Source organism: Agelaius phoeniceus, chromosome 3 (genome assembly GCF_051311805.1).
Source record: "Agelaius phoeniceus isolate bAgePho1 chromosome 3, bAgePho1.hap1, whole genome shotgun sequence".
NCBI classification, from domain to species: Eukaryota; Metazoa; Chordata; class Aves; order Passeriformes; family Icteridae; genus Agelaius; species Agelaius phoeniceus.
Window position 1 is genome coordinate 110906909 of NC_135267.1, and position 21326 is coordinate 110928234.

General features: G+C 46.9%; 1 protein-coding gene across 1 annotated transcript; it reads right to left on the minus strand.

Annotated features, from left to right (window-relative positions):
- Positions 1 to 1457: 1457 nt before the first annotated feature.
- Positions 1458 to 17705, minus strand: SLC22A7 (solute carrier family 22 member 7). Its single transcript, XM_054630425.2, has 10 exons — positions 17328 to 17705; positions 14388 to 14491; positions 9793 to 9947; positions 8225 to 8393; positions 5712 to 5829; positions 4770 to 4879; positions 4469 to 4683; positions 3499 to 3607; positions 1948 to 2154; positions 1458 to 1752 (listed from the first exon to the last, which is right to left on the minus strand). Exons 1-10 carry the CDS (start codon positions 17703 to 17705, stop codon positions 1689 to 1691), a joined length of 1629 nt encoding a protein of 542 aa, XP_054486400.2. The 3' UTR covers positions 1458 to 1688.
- Between the last annotated feature and the right edge of the window lie 3621 nt (positions 17706 to 21326).

Genomic DNA, 21326 nt, shown 5'->3' on the forward strand with positions numbered 1-21326 from the left:
GCTCACCCCCAGCCGTGGGTGTCGGTGCTCAGCTCTGAGCCAGATCTCCTCCTTCCTAACCCATTTGACTCTTCCAATCACTCCTTATCTTCTCCTACAGTACTACCTAATTTGATCCTTCTGGTTATGGAAAGGTCTTATTTTTTGTAACCATCACTTCTGTCTTCCTCACGAACAAACCTGCAGCAGACCAAAGGTATCTCACAAATTCAAAACCTGGAAGTCAGATTTCCTCCCCAGAACAGATCAGGTTTGCCTTAATGAACCTATCAATAATGAAAATTCTGAGGTTTTGAGTTGGTTAATGTCCTGTTTTTCCTACAGATACTGTATGAGTAATGACATCAGCATTGCATACATCAGCTGGCATACTCTATAAATCATGATATATTTCCAAGAAATAAAGAACATTTTGCTGAAGGAAACACAGATAGGTCATGACCTGCATATTGCCTTTTCTTTTTTTTGACAGCGCAAGGTAAGGTGTTAAGTGATTCATGGATGAAAATAATTAATTTAAAAAATAGCTGCTGTCATAGCAGCTAAAAAAAAATTCTCCAGGCAGCTTATTTCTACTAGGAAGTGCTCTTGGACCTGGGATTGGATGGGCCTCTGGATCTGTTTTCAGATGCATCCTCAGTGTGTGTTCTCTTCACAGTGTTGTGAGTTAAAATACCTCACAGCCCAGGGAATCACAGAGCACCTGGGACTCAGTTCCTGAAGCCATTCCCTCTTCCCAGTTTGGGTATGTGCTGTTTATCAGGATTCCAAAATTATAGGTAATTCCAACTGATAGATAATTTGATGGCTCATCTCTGTTGGTTGCATAATGAAGCACAAGAGGCAAAGATATTCCACAGAGTTAAGATCAATGTGTTAGACCAGTAAGCAGAATGAAGTCCAATAATGGACTGCTCAATATTCCATGCAAAATTCCCTGTAGCCAGGTGGATTTGGGGTTTGGGATTTGTGGGGTTTTTTGTTTGTTTTGTTTTTTGTTTGTTTTTGTTTGTTTGTTTATTTTTTGGTTTGGGTTGGGTTTTTTGTGTTTTTGTTTTTTTCTATAGCTTAAAGTATAATTATTGCATACACACTAGATTTAAATGCAAAACTGTTTTTCTTCTTCATGTATGTAGGAAAAATGCTTGAAGTTAACCCATCCTCAGTGGGACTCCTGCATGGGCTTTTTTCTGGCTTTCAGTGTGAAAACCGTCCAGACCTCTTCTAAACGCAAGAAATATTTGTAGCTACAGTTTATGGTTTTAAATGAACCATAAATTAACACCCAGCTGGATTTATTAGAGCTTATTTGGGTTTGTGTGATTCTCACTCAGTATTTTTCTGGCTGCATTGTTTCTCCAGGTGTAGGAACCAATGCACTGTAGTTTCTGGAAGGCTGTGCACGGATCTGCAAGGTCCAAGTCCAACAAGGCCAAAGACTGGGAGAGCTTAGCGCAAGGTGCCTTTATTTCCACACCCTGTTGGACCTGGGCATCCTTGCTGCTGGCCACACCACAGAGTGGGTTGGCTCCTGCCTGCTGGTGTCCTGATCTGCCTCCTTCCTCCCGTGTCCTCAGTTCCACTTCCCTTGGGATTGAGATCGGTGGGCAGCAAAGGCTCTTCCCCTGGCAGATCAGAGCATGGCTCAGTTTGTGCAGTCCTCCATGCTGGCTGTCCCACCGGGTTCCTCACTTCAGGAGAGCCTGCAGTGGCACGCCCTCGGGAGTGCTGGCTTCTGGTGGCACTTTTACCCTGCAAGAAAAAAAAAAATCACGTTTGGGCTGATGGGCAGAAAAGCAGGAAGGCCAACAGGCCCACAGGCCAACAACACAACTGGGCTGTCCCTTCTTCCCCTGCCGCCCACAGACGGGGAATTGCAGGCAGCAGAGAGGGATGTCCCCGTTCCTCATCAGCCTCCAGGGGCAGGGCGGGACGGAGGTGACTCACCGTGGCTTCTCCACGTCCTCGATGCCCTCGGGAAGGCGCGCGTTGAGCGTCTCCGGGAGCAGGAAGGCCGCGGCGCCGCTGCACACGGCCACGGCGCAGTATGTCACCTCGGGCAGGGACCGCCACACCTCGTCCAGCAGGAACACCAGCGGGGCCAGCGCCCCTCCCAGGCGCGCCAGGAACGAGGTGTACCCCATCCCGTTCTGCCTGGAAAGGTGCACACCACCACGGGAAACAGAGGCCTACTTGCGTCATGGCGGACCTCTGCCCCTTTTCCCCTCTGCCATTTTCCCCTCTGCCATTTTCCCTCTGCCATTTTTTTATTTTCTTTCTTCATATCTTCCTAAAATCATCATCATCATCTATCCCAGAGATCAACTGTAGCTGCTGTGAGAAACAGATTTATGTCTATTGTGAGAAACAAGCTGCAGTTCCACACTAAGAATACCTGCTCTAAAGCTGTTTCCACTTTAAATGTCTAAAACCCTGAGAGCATTTTCTAATAGTAAGACTAGTGAGTCTTCCAACCTGCTTAGAGCAAATACAAGTTCCTCCTTCTCCCAGGTATTTCTAGGCAGGTGGCATACACTAGAGATACCTGTGAGCATTTTTGGTCCAAGGAAGGAGCTCTTGGAGAGGAGACCAGAAATTAAGACCTAATTTTGAGGGGATGGGTGGCATTTCACACTCATGACAAGGATCCCAGGACCTGCTTGTGCATATACAGAACAAGTACTACAGAAGGAACCAACAATTTTGTCTTTGCCAATGTCTTTGAGCATGAAAGTTACAAACTGATCTGGGATAAGAAATGGCAGACCAGTGTGACTGCTTTGGTTTAAATGTGCATCTTTCCCCATATGCAACAGACCTTTGAAAGCTGAAGGACTAAATGGCAGAGGAGGGTACTTTGGGCAGGAAGGGACAGAAGTGAAGTAGCCCACAAGGCCTGCTGTCATTCATGAGGTTTTTTTTCAGACTTCCACAAAGAAATCAGTGAGGTGATGCCCTCCACCAGACTTAGCTATATCCCCACCTATGCAAATGCTAAATCTGGTGTTATGTTATCATTCCCCAGGTATGTCAAATAAGCTCTGTTTTTCCTCCTGAAAGGCTGGTTAGTACCTGCTTTAATATCATCCAATGTCCAAAAGACTCTCAAACATATGGTAGTATTTTGTCTCTTGTAAAATTTTGTATTTCAAATTATTATTATCAGGTTTTTTTAACAGTCCCTGACAGATTATAACAGGGAACAAAGACTTTACTAAGCACAGGTGCTATATGGAGTGCAAAGATATTCCCACACAGAATACTCCTCACCTTTCCATTCATCTTCCTGTCAGCACAACCTAACCACCCACAACCCAGGTGAAAAAAAGGGTGGCTTTCTGCCTCTCTCTTGTGAGTATATGAAATCCCTAGAACCTGCTAGTTCCAGAGGCAAGGGGCCAGTGCTGCAGGGTTGTCACCAGCGCATCCTGCTGTGCTGATGGCCTGAGCACCCCAGCCAGGCCCTGGGGGTGTGCTCAGCTGGGTGGCATCTCTTACCTCAGAATGGTGGGGTAGAGCTCTGAGGTGTACAGGAAGACGGTGGTGAAGGCAGCTTCTGAGCAACCCTTGCCCAAAATGGCCACTACTGAACGCAGGGAGCTGAAGGCTGGGAGGAAGGAAAGGCATTTATGGCAGTGAGCTGCCTCTGGGAAGGAACTTCCAGGTCTAAGAAGGGAGAAGGTTCAGTGTTCCCACAGACAAAACAGGGAGCTTCATAGCCCTGGAGCTGCTGTCTCCAAAGGCTGGGTCTGCAGGTTTAGTAAGTGTCGCAGACATCTTTTATGAAAAATCCTTTCCTTAGGATTTTTCCTCCTGAGAAGCTGAGAGGCCTCAGGAACAAAATGTAAAGAATGGTTATCTGCTGCTGTGGAATGCAACAGGTGGATCTTTGATTGGCCCGTGTTGGTTGTTTCTAATTAATGGCCAATCACAGTGACCTGGCTCAGACAGAGAGCCGAGCCACAAACCTTTGTTATAATTCCTTCCTATTCTATTCTTAGCTAGCCTTCTGATGAAACCTTTTCTTCTATTCTTTTAGTATAGTTTTAATGTAATTTATATAATAAAATAATAAATCAAGCCTTCTGAAACATAGAGTCAGATCCCCGTCTCTTCCCCAATCCGAAAACCCCTGTGAACACCATCACAAGTAAGTGTTGGCCCAAGTGGGAGCTGAACTGATGACAGGATAGGTCCTGACAGTTCCCATTGGACAAAGTCTCTAATTAAGATAGGCACTGTGTCTTGCCATTGCTGGACCCTTTAGGGGTCACAAAACCACCTGCTGTGACCAGACATTGGGGTTAGCCCACATCAGTGACCTTGTCTCGTGGACACCCTTCAGGTGGAGGACTTCTCTACAAAGAATTGCCTGTGGCCAAATCCACGGCTCTCCCTCTCCAGCACTGCACCAAATGGACTCCCTCCCCCTTTAGCAAGTCCTGTGTAGAGCAGAAGGGCCTCTCACACTTGGGAATGATGATGTTGGCTCCTATGGAGACCCCGGCCAGGATGAGTGTCCACGCCTGGCTCTGCCGCCGGCCGATTCGGTTCACCAGCACGTACATGACCATCTTGGCTGGAATCTCAATGGCACCAAAGACAAACTGGGAGAGGTAGATGCTGAGCCCAAAGCCAGTCAGGTTCATGCTCAAGCCGTAATAAGAGAAGGCAACACCAAACCTGCAAGGAGTGGGTGGAGATGGGACCGAGGGAAATCCCTCTGGGAGCTGTAGGATGAATCCCCCCTGGGAAGTGACACTGCTTACCACACCACACCAGAACACACAGAGATCCTCCTCAGGACTGGGGTCCTGAACAAGCTGATGTAGGAGTAACTCCCTCCCATGTTTTTGTCTGTTCCCATCCTTGTGAGGGCCTGGCAGAGATGGAAAGAAGGAAATAGCTCAACTGCTGTTCTGTTAGGATGCATGAAACCCCAGACAGGCTGGGGACTTTGCCCTTCCCAGCTTCAGATTTTCCATACATTCCCTTTGCAGAGCCATTCTCTGAGCATACATTTTCAGAGTCATGTTTTCCTATAACTTTACAGGTTGCCTGCATTTTAGACCTCTTTTTCTTCTCATGGTTTCTTCTTCCCTCTCACCTACATGCCCCATGTAGCAGAGGGGTCTGTAGAGAAATGGCAGATGGAAAAGTCAGCGTTGGCCAGTTCCATCCTCTTCCCCATGTGGCTGCCTGCTGTTGTATGAAAAGCTAGCAGCAAGCTTCGTGCTTTGTTCTTAGGAGTGCATTCATTTAAAGGGTAATTATTTATCCATCCACTTATATAAGTACAGAAAACCTTAAAAGTCAAGCACTGAGGAGAAGTTCTTCTTCAGTGCCTGTGAAGAAGAAGAGACTGCTTGTCCAAAAGGCTTTTTGGCAATTGATTGAGGAGTAAGTACCCTCAGAGTTAATAAGTTGTACTCACTGTGTATTTACTCCAGTGTCCAGTCCACTGAGGCCTCTTGCCATGGCAAAAACAAGTGGAAAGACACTCCACCCAATGGATGGGACTTCTGGCCTCATGGGAGCTGAGCTGGAGCTTTATCTTTAGGAGTGAATTTCTGCTTTCTAGAGGAAAATGCCCACAGTGCCCCACAGACCACACTGCAGGATAAGCATTGCTCCAGGTATCAGACAGAAGTAAAACCCAGAGAGACAAAGTGGGAAAACAAGAACGTGTGTCTGGATCTCCAGTTCCTTACCTCTGGTGAGACGGCAAAGTCTTTCCTTCCATTCATTCTTGCACATCTGAGCAGGTGCCTGTGGGCTTGCTTCACTTTGCCCTTGGCTATGAGCCACCTGGCAGACTCTGGGACCCACCTGCAGGTGCAAGGAGAGGAGACTGTTCCTCTTGGAGCTGCCTGTTTTCCACCTCATATCCATGGAGGCATCTCTCTGGCATCTTCTCCATGAGACTTCCACCTAAACATAACAACTGTGGTGCATGGGAAGAGTAGTGGGGCACCCTTTTGACAGGTACAGGCTCTTCTACCTCTAAAGGCTGAGCTGGGCTGAAGTTTCAAACTCTTACCAATTAAAACTGGCCCCAGGGAGTTTTTATTTACATATTTGTGCTTTCTGGAACTCTTTTAGCTTTGAAATTGTCAGATGTTAAAAACCACAATATAGAAAGGATTCAGTGAGCTCTATACATACTTTGTTAGTTGCTAAAATGATTTGGTTTTCACAATAATCAAAGCCTTCTGCACACTGGAGTCTTCCACTAGAATGGTCCTAGACCAGATCCCTACAATCCAGTGTTTGTGATTCATGTGCCCTAAATCAGATTACAGAAAAACTAATGAGCAACTGTTGTCACTATTCAAGCAGGAATTGAAAATGATGGGTAGAGCAAAAATGTTTGGAGAATTGGTCTTGTTGAAAGTTTTCATCTCCTTCCCACAGCTTACAACTTTGGGAAATTTAAAGAAGGAAAGATGGCATTTTGCACTCATTGCCACTGTCTCTAGAGAGTAATACCATGTCTTTTGCTTGTCTAATGTCTCCACTGAGTTCTGACATTGTGTCAATAATATCTACAGAGTGCTAAATTAGATTTTAATTCCATACTTCAGAGACTTTCAATTTTCTGCAATCACTGACCTTATGGGTGCTTGAAGACTAGAGTATAATTTGTTGGAGAACTAATGTCCATAAAAGATAGTAACATAAGAAGAAAAATTAAATGGTTATGATGAAAAGGGGGGGGGGGGGTCCAAATGCATCTGTGAATTTCAGCACTTCCAAGGACTCATTTCTTTATGGCTGGTTGTCTTAGAAAGAGAGCAAAACAACTTGAACTAAAAAAGTCAGCAGGACACATATTTTAGTTGTGTTGGAGTTGATCAGTGAAATACCAGAAGTTACTCTTTAGACTGTCAATGAATCAGCTCTGTATTCTAATTCATATTACTACACAGGGAAATTAAAAAAGAAGATGGAAAAATTAAAGTTTCTTTGATTAAATGAACCATATCCCATTTTAAGGCTTAGGAGATGTCAGGTATTCTTAAATAAGGCTACAGGGAGGAAATTGCCCAGAGAAAGCAGGTGTATTTGGCCCATCAGGATGGTTGCACACCTGAGAAAAGCCTTGGGAAGCACAGAGATAAATGAACTTGACCTAGCCTGAAGGCGTCAGTGGCTTTCATGGAAAATTTGGTATCTTTCCCAGTGAGGTGGGGACAGAGAATGGATAAATGTTTTATCTTGAGTTTACTAAGGATTAAAGCCTGGATCTGGTTGAGTGTTCCTTTATTGGAATCTCTTTTCTTTACTCTGAGCCACGTCTGACAGAGCTGGCAGCACCAAATCCTGCTTCCACCTGTCATCCTAATGCCTCAGCCTCATTCCTGCCTCCTCCTTGTCCCCAAAACTGTGATGTAACCTTGGGAGAGACAAAACCCAGGCCACTCTGTTGGGAAGGATGAGAGTTTGACAAGAAAGTCTCACAGATATGTATGCTTAGCAGAAAGATTTTTAAATGTAGAGTGTGATGAAGGAATAGAGGTGGAAGCAAGTTTTGATATAAAAGAAAAGAACTGCTGAGCCAGTCTTACTGGATAACCAAGGAGGCAAAGGCTGTGTTAGTTAGAAAGGTTTTTAATGATTTAGAGCAAAGGATAAGCTTCAAACAAGAAGATGTTTTTACCAAGCAGAAAGATAGCACAGGCAAACAAGTCAGCAAATGTGGCAAGTAGAAAAAAGGTCTCAGAATTTTCTACTGCAAGAAAACTGAAAAACAACTTCTAGCTTAAACTATAATGTACTAACTTTTAGTGATTGGAGAACAGTAGCATGAATATGGTAATTATAGTGGTTATGATGGGCTATAGATAAAAGTTAAGGTATAGATTGGTTCTACTGTATGAAGATGCTCAGCAAAGAAAAGTCTATAATGCATTGTAACCTAAACTCAGGGTCTCCAGGCCTGCCTGCAGCTGGAGCTGACAGCTGTAGGCACAGGCTCTGTCACCCACCACCCTGGGCTGCTGTAACCTCTTGGATGGAATAAACTGCATTTTGGAGAGCCCCTGGAGTCCCACATCCCTCATTTAAGCTCTTACACCACTCCAGTTTCCCAGAGGTGCCACACTTGGGCAATCCAGGTACAAGACACAGATGAATCCTGCTCATCCTGAGGCTACTGAACGACTCCTGGAATCCACAGAGGAGGCCAATCCCAGTGTGCTTCCTTTCTGCTGGCTGCACTCACCACAGGCAGACGATGCTCAGGAGGCAAGGTGCTGTCACAGCCACCAGCAGCCAGTGCCACTCCCTCACCAAGTAGGCTGCCAGGGCCAGCAGCATGTTCCCAATGCTCCAGAAGATGCTGCTCAGGATCCCGGTGAAGGTGCGGTGCTGGACATCCACCCACTCCATCCCTGCAAGAGGGAGGCAGCATCCAGCTGGGACATGCAGGACTTCTCCAGGCAGGGAGGGCCTGCAGGGCTTTCTAACAAGGGCAAAGCAAGGGAACACCCCTGCTCTGCTCCTTCACAAAGTTCCACTGTTGGCTGATATTCCACTGTTGGCTGTTGGCTGATATTTGGAATATTAAAATATTCAGCCGCAGTACTTAGGCTGTTGCAAAGCTGTCAGCCACTAAAATAAAACTTCAGGAAAAGAAATATTGGACATGTGTTAAGGAACAGTGCTAAAACCACTCTTGGTGATATTTTTTTTATCCCATTCAATAGCATTCACTTGGTCTTCTTCATCAACCAGATTTTTTTTTCCCCTAGCCATCTTGCTTGCACAGTTTCCCATTTCTCTCTCATTATTCCCATTTCCACTCATTATTTCAGGTTAAAGAAATAGATTGGGAAGAATTGTTGTTCACATGGAGCCCACCCAGAGCAGACAGCAGCAAAAGAGTAAAACCAGTGGGGGTCTCCTTGTTTGTGTGTGTGAACTAAAAGCCAGTTTTCCTCTGAAGTTTTGGACATCTTGCTACAACCTCTAACAATCAGAAATGCCCCTCCCAAGCTCTACTATGACTTGCAGGAATCAACCTTTATAGCAATAAACAAACACAGCAGCCCTTGGGATTTGTCAGGTCTTGTGTGGGCTTTTCCAATGCTGAAGCCATTATAGCTTGATTTTGACTAGATCTGCAAAAATACTGGAAATTTCTGCTGCAACTGTTAATTGTTCTTGGGTACAACACTTTCTGCCCAGTATGTCCCAACTGTATCTACAAAATTATCCAGTGGTTTACTGGATATCCTGAAATCTGGAGCTTGTTTTTATAATGTAATCACCCAAATTCTTCAGCTTCAGTTTTTGCCTAGCTCTGCGTGATTTGTAAAAAAAAAATTTGGTAGTTCTTCTCATTGTAGAATACAGATTGGCAGCTTGTGAGCAAACTCGAATCTGGGGAAGCAGAAACACCCTGCCAATGACCCACCATCCTCTCGTGCTGAGGACAGGGCAATGCTGGATTGTCCTAACAGTGCTTGAAAGGTGAGAACTTTGTACGAGTGGAAAAGGGGCAGAGACTTTGGAGTGTGGCTTTGATTGTGTGGATGACACCTGACAGGAATTGGGTGGCTTGTTGCAACAGAAGTACTGACAAGTGGTTGCTGTATTTTGAATAGACTGTTAAATATTAATTAGACCAACAGCAAATTGTAATTCTGGGCTCCTTGCAAGAGGGAAATTGCACGCGCGGCGATTCCCAGACCCCTGTTCCTACCAAGCCTGTCCTGCCTGGTAGAGAATTCCCTTGCCACCCACTGTCTGCCAGGAGCCCCCCTGACAGCCACAGCCCCCCACACTCACCCAGAGGCAGGACAATCAGGGACAGGCCACTCAGGGCCACCCCGGTGAGGGTCCGTGTGACGGCCAGCATCGTGTAGGACACGGAGGCGGCGCTCAGCATCCCAAAAACCAGGGAGCACACCAGGGACAGCTGCAGCATGGTCTTCCTTCCAAACCTGCCACGAGCACAGGCTGGGTTACACTGGCTGGAAACCTGTCATGGGAGCAGGGTTTGAAATGGGCAAACCAGAGATTTTAGAGGAAAATTAAAGGATGCAGCATGCTGGAGAGGAAAAAAAATTGCTGTGGATCAAGCTGGTGCAATCCCATGCAGATCCCACCCCATAAACTTTGGGAATCTCCAGTGGAAAGAGCAGTGCTGCTCAGAACAACAAATCTGGCTCTCCTGGCCCACACCACCACCAAAAGCAGTGATGCCAGCTTGAAATCCCGTGTTGCTGTCACACCCTGCTCCCTCCAGTGTCCGTGTCCTTCTCCCATGGCTTACTCAGGACTGGCCACTGCCACCGCTCTCAAGGAGGTGACAGAGCCGTGACACTTTCACCCTGCTCCTGGGAAGGAAAAGGAAGGAATCCAATTGTCTGCCCACAAGTGCAAATAGCCCTGAAATCCTAAGGGGTTTCTGAGGAATCTGCCAGGGTGTTGCTCCCCTGGGGTTTCCTTACCCCCTTGTCCAGAGTCCTGTGCGGAGAATGTGGAGAAATACAAAACATCAAATGCACACAAATGCAAAATAAATGTACAGATACACACAGACAGACACTCTCACAGACAGAGAAATATGTCTGCATGTATTTCTACACAACCTATGAAAATCTAAAAATCAAAATGGGGCACAAGGTGTCAGTCTCCTGATGAACATCAGCACTGCATGTTAGGAAAGCTGAGGCTCAAGCAGCAGTAGTAGATTAAGCCTTCCTGCAGGTGATGTTCAGTGCACAAGGACTGAAATCCTGCTCTGATCCTGGCATTAGGGCTCTCCCAGTGCCCCCCTGAGAAGGAGGGTAGCAGGAAAAATTGCTCCGGGGGAAAAAGTAGCATGCCAGGGGACATAATGCCACAGTAACATTCCCAAAAATAATAAAAAAATACTTCATTCAGCAGGTGATAAATGAACCTACTGGCAAACTCCCCAACTTGTGGCTTGGCTACGGGGAGTTTGCTGGGTCTGCTTTGAAATTTAAGCTGGGACAGTTTGTAAAAGACACCTTGATGCCCCAGGGTGAGAACAGAAAGCACCAGAAACCCTCCAGAGCTGGATCCAGTTTCCAATGTGTAACTGCCCAAGAAAGAAGATACATTTTGTAAATGAAGATTTTCCTTGAAAATACAGTAAGGAGGGTATAAAACCATGATATTCCCTGTAGGAGTCAAGGCAGCTATTTAAGGAACCATTACTACACTCTCAGCAAATGCACACTACTTGCTAGGAAAACCAGGAGTGAGATGCCAGGATTGAACTGCAGGATAGAGGGAGGCTGCTAGAAATAATGCCATTAAAATTGTCCTCAAAGAGAGTGGTAGGAAAGCACAACTTCTGAAAGACTGTAGAAAAGACAATAAAAAGGAGCAGACTGCAGAAACATAAAAATTAATAAAAAAAGCCATTTTCATAAAGAAAAACCCCAACAATCTGGAAGTCTGCCAAAGCATTATTGAACCAATTCAGTACAAGGACAAGGTACAAAAGGAGTCTTTGGAGAAGAGCAGACAATAACAGAAACAATATATATGTTATATATATATTGCTTCTGTTATTATTTCTGTTACACATATTGTGTATATGTATTTTTTTTTTCATACATTTGTTCACAGTGAAGGTTTTTGGAGGGTTTACCTGGGTCAAATTTGTCAGTGGAGTAGATCTCAAATCCAAATACCTATAATGGCTTAGAAAACACCTGAACCTGAACAGTAGCAAAATGCCAGATGATTTTCCCCCTGGAGCACCAGAGATGAAACCTCTGCCTCACTGTTAGCACAAAGAAGTGGGATCTCATCTCTGTCAGAGAAAAGAAGGGTTGCTAATGGGAGGTCAGCTTTAAAGAGATGATAGGGGAGATGTGGGGGGTGATATCTGAGGTTTAACCTAATGATCCTTAATTTTCCTCTTGCTTCCCTAACCACTACTCACTGCTGTGTGGATGTTTGCCCAGAGCAGAATTGTGTTTTGCTGTATGATGCCAAAATCTTCCTACTGAGTAGCTGTGGTCAGCTCAGAGCCTCCATTTTAAATGAGAGGTTTAAATGGTTTCTCTATTTTAGATTGATCTGCCCTGATTGTCTCATCCAGTCACAGAGTCCTTTAACCCCTTCTGCAAAGTCTCCAGCCTCTGGCCTCATCTCTGCCAGACTCAGCATCCCCTCCCCACTTGCTCCCTTCCCAGATTATTTATGAATGCACTTAAAAGCACAAAATTCCAAGCACAGGCCGCTCCCCTGTCATAATGGAGCACTTGCATTTCCTCTCTTCTTCCTGGCTTTTACTAATTTAGTCATGCTGAGACCTTCCTTCTTACTCTGGGGCAGCTCAGTGTCTGAAGGGGTGTTTGATAAGGAGGCTGAGGTGGTGTCTCCCCTGCTGACATGCCTGTTGATCCATGCAAAGAAATCCTGCACAATTTTAAGGCTCGGATCTTTTGGAAAACCCCTGCTGATTCTTCACTGCTGTGTCCTACCTCCCCCTGGGGCTCTGGCTCCACCTTTCAGAGGAGTTTCTGCCAATTTGCCTGGTGCAGACAGAGGTCAGGCTGCCTGGCACTCCTGAGATCTTATTTGGACACCAGCTAAAAGCTTTTCTGTCCTCAAGGTGCTGCAGGGCTCCAGGACAATGTCTCCTTACTCCTGGAATTCAACTGGCATTTATTCCTCTGGTGTCTTCCTCTCTGCCTTCTTCTGTCAGCTCATTTCAAAGCTCCAGCTCCAGCACCTGCCTCTACACATTCTCTCACTGTGAGCACAGGCTCATTTATGTCTCACACTACAGACTTTTTATTCCAAGATGCTCCTTTTATGCCTTGATCCTCTGCTGGCTCTTCCCCTCTCACAGTCCATTTGTGAAACAAATTACTTTTCATTTTGTGCTACCTTGTGTTATCTTATTTTCTGCCATATTTTGTCCTGTTCCTTTTCTCAATTCTGAATTTCTCCCCCCTCCAGCTGTGCAATAAAACTATTGTAGGTACAAAGCCAAGGCACACAGTTTGAAAATCATGCAGGTGCCTTGGGTCCTTGTACAAGCATAGCCATGTACCCATGGGAAAAGATATGGATGTAAAAATTCCCATCTGCAGCACTAAAGTCTCTGGGTCCCTCACACCTCAGGCTCCCCTCTGCAGTGATTCTGCAGCTTGCTGTACTCTAATTCCTCCCAGAGGAAGGAAATCAGGAAGCAGTTTCCCAATAATGAATAATGTAAGGGAACAGCACATCCCAACTGCGTGCCTGGACTCTCTGTCCTCTGATGGGTTTCCTGGTTTTGCTGCTTGCAAAAATATTTAGTTTCTTATCTGATGCCCTTTCTAGATTATTACTTGGATTTATTTTTCAGGTTTATATTGTTTACATCCTAACATTTAACCAGAGAGAGCAGCTTTGTTTCTGTTTCCTTCATTGCTTCACCTCTTCCTTAAGGAATAAATACCTCCCTGCTTGAAAAAAATATCCTTTACCCTGATTATCTTGGAATGACAGAGTCAGATTTTGCTTGCTGGAAACTTGTCACAGACATCTTTTATGAAAAAGCCTTTCCTTAAGATTTTTCCCTCCTGAGAAGCTGAGAGGCCTCAGGAACAAAATGTAAACAAGGATTATCTGCTGCTGTGGAATGAAACAGGTGCATCTGGGATTGGCCCATGTTGATTGTTTCTAATTAATGGCCAATCACAGCCCAGCTGGCTTGGACAGAGAGTCCGAGCCACAAGCCTTTGTTATCATTCTTTCCTTTTCTATTCTTAGCTGGCCTTCTGATGAAATCCTTTCATCTATTCTTTTAGTATAGTTTTAATATAATATATATCATAAAATAATAAATCAAGCCTTCTGAAACATGGAGTCAGATCCTCGTCTCTTCCCTCATCCTAAGACCCCTGTGAACACCGTCACAGAAACTCTTTTGATCTATGGCAAGAAATTCCTCTGAGCTCCTCACTTGTGTGTTATTAGCCAATTTGGGTATAATTTGCAAGGAGTTAATTTGTGTATAATTTGCAAGGAGTTCACTCTTTTAGCCCTTTTGTCCAGCTTTGTATCAATCAGCTCACTCTATTTTTAGACTGAAACTGGTCTGGCAGACTGAATTTTTTTTTGTTGGTTTTTTTATTGCTCCTGCAGCACTTCTGACCACAGTCAGCAGTGCATCTGACTCCTGCCCAAGGCCAGAGCTGCTTCTCTGATCCAGGAAGCATTTAGTGGCTCACTGCTCCAGGAAGCATTTACTCCCTCGAATCCAATTTCCCAGTGAGAGGCTGGATCTCCCTTTGCAGTCGCCTTTTGTCCTTTCCCCACCCCTCTGACTGCCTGTTGGAGGTGACATGTTTGTGGCATTCTTTCTGTGAAGCTGAGGCCCTGGAGGAGCAGCCTGGGAGGGCTCAAACCTGTCGGAGAGGTCCCCGAACACCATGGCCCCCACGGTGACGCCGATGAAGAAGAAGGTTGCTGTTGCCTGGTTCAGCCCCCGCTGCTCACACACGAGGTCCCACTGAAACACAAGGCCAAAATGACACTTTAGTGCCCAGCCCAGTCCCTGCTGCCTTCTCACACTCCTTCATTCCAGTGCTCTTTCATTCTGTTGTGTCGTGCAGTTTGTATCTGCTGAGTCTGATGGACCAGTGGGATCCTGCACTAAAGTGCACATCAGACAGTGCCAGAGTCCTGGGAAATGGAAAGGTGCATCTTACACAAGTCCCAGTTATCCATCCCCGCTGTGACAGCCTCTCTGTGAACCCTTCATGGAATCACAGAACCATAGAAGATGCTGAGTTGGAAGGGACCCATCAGGGTCATCGAGTCCAGCTCCTGGCCCTGCACAGGATGCTCCAAAAGTCACCCCAAGTGCCTGAGATTTTTGTCCAAATGATTCTGGAGCTCTGTCACTCTAGTGCTGAGACCACCGCCCTGGGGAGCTTGCTCCAGTGCCCAACCACCCTCTGGGTGAAAAACTTTTCTCTGATATCCAAACTAAACCTCCCCTGACTCAGCTTCAGGCCATTCCCGTGGATCCTGTCACTGGTCACCACAGGGAAAAGAGCAGTGTCTGCTCCTCCACTTCCCCTTGTGGGGATGTTGGAGACCCCAATGAATCTCCCCTCAGTCTCCTCCAGGCTGGACAGACCAAGTGCCCTCAGCCACTCCTTGTATGGTTTCCTCTCCAGACCCTTCACCATCCTCGTGGCTCTCCTTTGAATGTTCTCCAGTAGCTGAAAATTGAATATTTTATATTATGGTACCCAAAACTGCCCCCAGGACTCGAGGTGAGGCTGGCCCAGTGCAGAGCAGAGCAGAGCAGGACAATCCCCTCCTTTGACTCATTGGTGATGCTGTGCCTGATGCACCCCAGGACACGGTTGGGCATCAGAAAACTTTCCTGTGGACCACACACGGAGAGTTCCCCATTTTCTTCTCCTGACCTCTGCCAGACCTGCCCAGGTGCAAGTCTCTCCCCCAGCTGCCTCTGTTGTGCCCTGAGAGTGTCCTGGTGAGCTGGGCATTGGCAGGGTGCAGTGAGCTGTCACAGCCCTCAGTGAGCACTGGGCACAGCTGTGATGATAACCAGTTCCTCTTGCCCTGACCAGTTTCCTTTTCTGTGCAGGGAAGAAGGAAAATCTTTCCATTGCTTTCCCACTCCATTGTTGTCTCTGCTTTTTCCTCTTCCCCATCTCATTTCCCCTCCTGCTCCACTCCTTCCCTCGCTTCCCTCACTTCCCTCAGTCTTTACTCCTCACATGGATGAAAAATCCTAATGGAATAGGCAGGATGCTGCCAAACAGGGAGGAGGAACTGGCAGAGGATAACTGGATGTACAGACAACTTCAAACTGACCAGTTTCCTTGGAAGTTGTCTGTGCAGGGAAGAAGGAGGACAGAGGGGAGGTAAGGTCAAATACTTGCTCTTAATACTAACCCATTGATTTCTTACTGAGGAGTTGGTTTGGACATCCATCCTAATTAAGTTAATGAGCATAATTTTACTTTGTTGGAAGTGCAAATATCACAGATCTCTACAGAATGCAGAGGTAATTTTCTCTGTGTGCAAATGTGGCAAAATTTAATCATCAACCCAGACTTGCAGCCTCTCTGATGAGGCCAGCTAGACCTCGAGCAACCTTTCTTGCTACAGGAGCAGAATTCCAGAGAAAGGCCTGGTCCCTTGCAGGGGTCCCAAGGCCTCTGGCCATGGGAGCAGCATCATGAGGCTCCATGCTGCAGAGCTCCTCCTTCTACCCTCTCCCTCAGCACTGCTTCACATCTTCAGCGCAGAAATGAGGTGGAGACCCAGGGCACACACAACCCTCACTCACCCCTGTGAGGAGCAGGGTTTGGGTGGTGGGGAGGAAGCACCAGCTCCAGGCTAAGATTTGTCCCTGCTCCCACTGAAACACCCAGCACTATCCTTCTAACCCAGCTGTGCCCCTTCTGCCTGACCAAACTTCCCCTTCCCTGAGACCTTGGGTGATTTGGACTGCTTCCCAAGGAAAGTAAAGCATTAACACCCAGAGGTATCACTGCTAGCGCTGGAAAACTGTTTCAGAAGGTGGGTGGTTAATATTTGATGGGCAGGGACCTTTTGCAGGCTCAAGGTTATGGCTGGCTATGAGCTCAGTGGAAGAGCCTTAGAGAGAACATTGGATTTGGGAGAGAGATATTGGTGGTAAGAGAAGAGAGGCAGCACAACCCTGGGGAGAAAAGAGAAGAGAAGAGAAGAGAAGAGAAGAGAAGAGAAGAGAAGAGAAGAGAAGAGAAGAGAAGAGAAGAGAAGAGAAGAGAAGAGAAGAGAAGAGAAGAGAAGAGAAGAGAAGAGAAGAGAAGAGAAGAGAAGAGAAGAGAAGAGAAGAGAAGAGAAGAGAAGAGAAGAGAAGGAGAACACCAGTGAGGAGGGGTGGCCAAGGGAATAGGAGTTATAAAGTGTTTGGAAAGCCAAGAAAGGAAATCAAGAGCTCATGTGAAACCCTGACAGGATGCAATCTTGTGCAAATGCCACACAGAGAAAATCCTATATGTGTGTCTTTCCACTACCTTCTGACCCCCTCCCAAATCTCTCAATCATCTGGAGAAATTTGGATGATTATAATGAGAAATATTGGCATCAATCTAAGCAAGAGGAGATGCTCACAAAAATAATATTAATGAATGTTAGCTCCTATACTGAGCTTCAGAGAGCTTCCCCCTCCCAGGACATCTTCTCTGAGCAGGTCATGTCCACTGGCTGCAATGCACAGATTCCCCTCTCATTCTGTGCACTCAGCAAGCACCTCTCCATCTCCTCCTCAAAGCACAGAGGTAATTTCAATTTTGGCTGGATCCCAGGCCAGGAATTACCTGGGTGGAGATGGTGGAGGTGAACTGAGAGTGGTCATAGGCCCATCCGTGCTGGCAGTGCTGGATGATGGATTTGTTCTCTGGCTGCAGAGAGGAGTTGAGCAGCAGGTGGAACTGGGGCTGTGAGAACATCTCACAGGAGCTGAAAGTGCCGTCGGGCTTCTGAGGGATGCTGATGAGCAGAACTTCCTCCATGGTGAGATTCACAAATGCCTCTTGGTGTGGAATTGCACAGTGATGAGAGGGGGTGGCAGCAAGAAAATTGTGCAGCAGGAAATGCATGGGAAGGTTGATTCTTGCGAGGCAGAGGATCGCCAAAATCAAAATCTGGAATCTGCCAAAGCCCCCAATTTCCAGCAGGAGATCCTCAAATTTCATCTTTTTTTTCCTGTGGAGTTTGCTCATTCAGAGCAGCTAGGTACCAAGGAGCAGCAACATGAGCTTGAAAAGCAGCCTCTGCTCTTGGAGCTCAACTTCCCATGGCTTTTCATACAGGCACCTCTTTGGACTTTGAGACCTTGCTGAAAGGTGTCAAAAGTCACAGTGGAGCTCTCCATTTAGGGCATAGCCAAAGAAATGATCCTGTGTGCCCACAACACATCCCTTGCAAATGGACCCAGCACAGGGCACCTGATCCTTTTGGAGTCCTTTCCTCCTGCTGTGGTTTTGGAGAGGGACATCTGCATTAGGAAGGGAGGCTGTGGGGACCCCCTCATTTCTCATGTGAAGGTCCTGCAGCAAACTCTGCCTGCTGTGAGCTGGTCACCAGCCAGACCTGCTGGACTGTGACAGAGGCCTTGGGAGGAGCAGGGGTGTCCCACTGGGTCAGGGCATCCAAGGACAGCAAGCCTGGCTGCTGAGCAGCAGCCAAGTGTGTTTGGGTGTGCTTTGTGTCAAGCCATGCCCTTGGAGCAGGGAGGGTAGAGCGGCTGCCTGGAGGGGAGATGTGTCTCAGGGTGGGTGCAAGCAGGGAGGTGTGTGTGCCCTTTGGGTGGGTGAGGGCCACCTGCTCACCTGTGCCCTGTAAAGAATGGAAAAAGTGAAAAGTCCTTTTCTCCTGGATGCCTGGAAAGGTGTTTTGCCAGGACAAAGGCAAGGAGTTGGTGAGAGCTGCAGTGCTGGCAGGCAGAGAGGCTGCACCCCTCATGCTGGGGGCCATGACACACTCTGCAGGGTCCAGTCCTGTGCTGGTGGGCTCTGGGGACAGAGGTGACAGCCAAAGGAGTGAATGTGCAGCACCTGCCGGGGCCACAGGTGCTGCTGCCTCTGCTGCACAGACTGGGGATGAGATTGGGGCAGCTGAACTCAAAGCAGTGGGAGAAAGGGCTGACTCTGCCTGGGGACCTCCTCCTGCAAGTGCCTTCACACGTGGGACAAGACATGAGCCTGCTTTCCTTGCAGCAGGTGCTCCAGGCAGGCTGGGCCCATGGGGACAGCACATCCCAGAAGGTTGTGTCCTAAGCTCAGGGGGCAGAGCATCACACAGCAAGCAGGGGCAGCACCCTGCAAAGGCTACAGATGAAGAAGCAGAGCAGTGGAGCTGCTGAGAGCTCTGAGTTATCTCCCACTGCATTTTCACCCTCTGTACCTCTCTCCTTGCTGTCTCTGCCCTCCCTCCTCCACCAGCCCTGCACTCCTGAGTGCTGGTAGGTGCTGATGCATCATCTCCAGCCTTTCTCCAAGCTGTTTCCCCAGGACATGCTCTGCTTTAAAGCAGCTCCAGTTTGGCCATTCCCATGAGAACAGGCTTGTTTGGTGTTGGGATGCAGGCACAGCAAGGGTCTGGGCTCAGGGAATGCTGCAAGTGGTGCTGACTGCCAGGAGCTGCCTGTCTGCACTGCCTTGCCCTGCAGCCAAGGGCTGTAGAGCAGCAGGTAGGGATGAGGAGATCCAAAAGAGCTTTTCCAAAAGGGCTCCTGCTGTGGCTGATGGCCCAGACTGTGTGTTGCCCAGACATGAAGTTGCTGCGAGGGCACAGAGCAGAATAACACCACGATCTGTGACCTTAGGAGACATTTTCCCCTTTCAGCAGCATACCTGGGCCACCCATGTTTCACTAATGTGCTGCCCCAGTGCCATGGTATGAGCCATTTCAGTGTTCATCCCAGGACAGGCCCACAGGAGTGAAGCAGGGACACCTGACAATGCTGTGCCTCCAGGGTTACAGTTTAAACTGAAGTTGAACTAAAGGACAAATTATTTTTTTCATCACCAGTCTTCTAAGAGCAAGGGAGAGAAACTCTAATAGGTGTGCTGCTGAATATTTAAACTGCAGACAGATCCAGCCTCCCCAGTCAGAAGTGAGATTATGGATCACTGTTCTGCAACTCCTGGGGCTCTGCTGCTCCTACTGCATTCCTTGAAATGTACATTGCTCTATTTCTTGGACCCAAATGTGCTCCTTTAACCACTCACCAGCTTTAGTTAATGGCCAACACATGTGCAAGGTCTGTGACTGACTTGACTGAATTAACAACTTGGTTAATTAGACCTGGCTCAAACTGCTTGGCCATGCCTGGTGAGAGCAGCCAGACTCCTGTGCTGCTGCTGCTGCTGTCACACATAATGCTGAAAGGAAGAGTTTACTTTTTACTTCACACATCTAACACTTTCTTCTGCAGTCTTTCTGCTCCTTTTCAGGATGCCAACTACTTGTTGAGAGGGGTGGATTATTAAATTACTTGGTCACTAAGGTGTTAGCTTTTCTGTTTCCAGCAGTAATTTCCTAACACCTTCTATGGAGCTGCAATAGCCTGGATGGTGCAAGGAGTGAAGGACTGATCACCTTCCTCTACTAATTATCTTGTTCCATTATGTTTCTCATTTAATCTAAGCATCTCCTAGCTCCTATCTTGGGTGACCAAGACTTCGGTTTTGACTTTTCTGCCCTGTGCTTGAATGCATTTTGCAGTTTCATCAATACAGGAGCTGACTCTGTCCTCCCCTGAATCAAAAGAAACTCCATACTCCATCTCCAACATTAGCAAGACACATGGCAAAGAGAGTAGGGCATCTGGTATAAGACTTTCCAGATGGTCTTCTTGCCTCCAACCCATTCCTTGTTTGAGGATGCAGTTTTTGTGACTAGTCCTATGAGATGCACTGTCCCAAACTGGTTGCTTATTGACAATTTTCAATTTACATTTATGGTTTGAGGTTAAAATTCCAATGTAACATTAGAGGTCTTTTCCAGCCTGAATTATCCTATAAGCCTATGGACATTACACCACAAAGTTTTGGGCTTGTTTAACCTCTTATTTTAAATCTGAATCTTTACCTCTGTTTCAAGCATTAATTAGTGAATTTAAACAGCTGGACTCAATTGTGTTATTTTCTTTTGGCATTTTTTGTGCATGATGAAACCTGTGTGGATGCTGTTAGTCTCTTACGGTCTCCAGGTACTCTCTGCAACTTCAAGGAAGTTTTGACAGCTTCCTTGAAGCTACAGGCTTGAAGGACTTTTTCTCACTGGCATGAGGAAGGATCCTTGTGTGCAGCTGACTCCAGAGCCCCATGGCTGCTCCATGGCAGCCTCCCTCTGACATTAGAGAGGAGATGAACACAAGGTTGGGAATAACAAGCGTTTCCTTGCAGTGCAGGCTTCCACTGCAATGTTAAGGCACTCCTGTGGCTTGCTTTGTCTGCACTGGGGCTTTTCTTGTCTTGAAATACCTCAAGGTGATTGTAGAAGGAAGATCACTGAGCCCAACAGTTTCTTTGGCTTTCTCAGATATAATAAAAGCTGCTCCAAGTAAAGATTCTGCCTCCTCCTGCAAACCTGTCCTTTCCTATTTTGTGAGGCTGTTCCAACATGAGCAGCCTGGTTTAGCTTCTACCTCTACTTGTCTTCTCACTTGACAAAGGCAGAGGCTGAACCCAGCACATTGCTGCTGACAAACCTGCCTCCAGAGAAACTCTCATTTTGCCATCCAGGGGTGGTGATGAAGCCCCTCTGGCAAACCCCCTGCTGCAGTTCTGAAATACTTCTCAATTCCCCAG

Bases quoted from the DNA above. Each gene is read 5' to 3' on its own strand.
- SLC22A7 (XM_054630425.2), bottom strand. From the start codon at position 17,705: ATGAAATTTGAGGATCTCCTGCTGGAAATTGGGGGCTTTGGCAGATTC. The intron at 9,948-14,387 runs GTTTGAGCCCTC...TGCTCGTGGCAG, and splicing joins TTCGGGGACCTCTCCGACAG to GTTTGGAAGGAAGACCATGC. The intron at 3,608-4,468 runs GTGAGAGGCCCT...CCTTCCTCCCAG, and splicing joins CAACATCATCATTCCCAAGT to CCTTCAGCTCCCTGCGTTCA.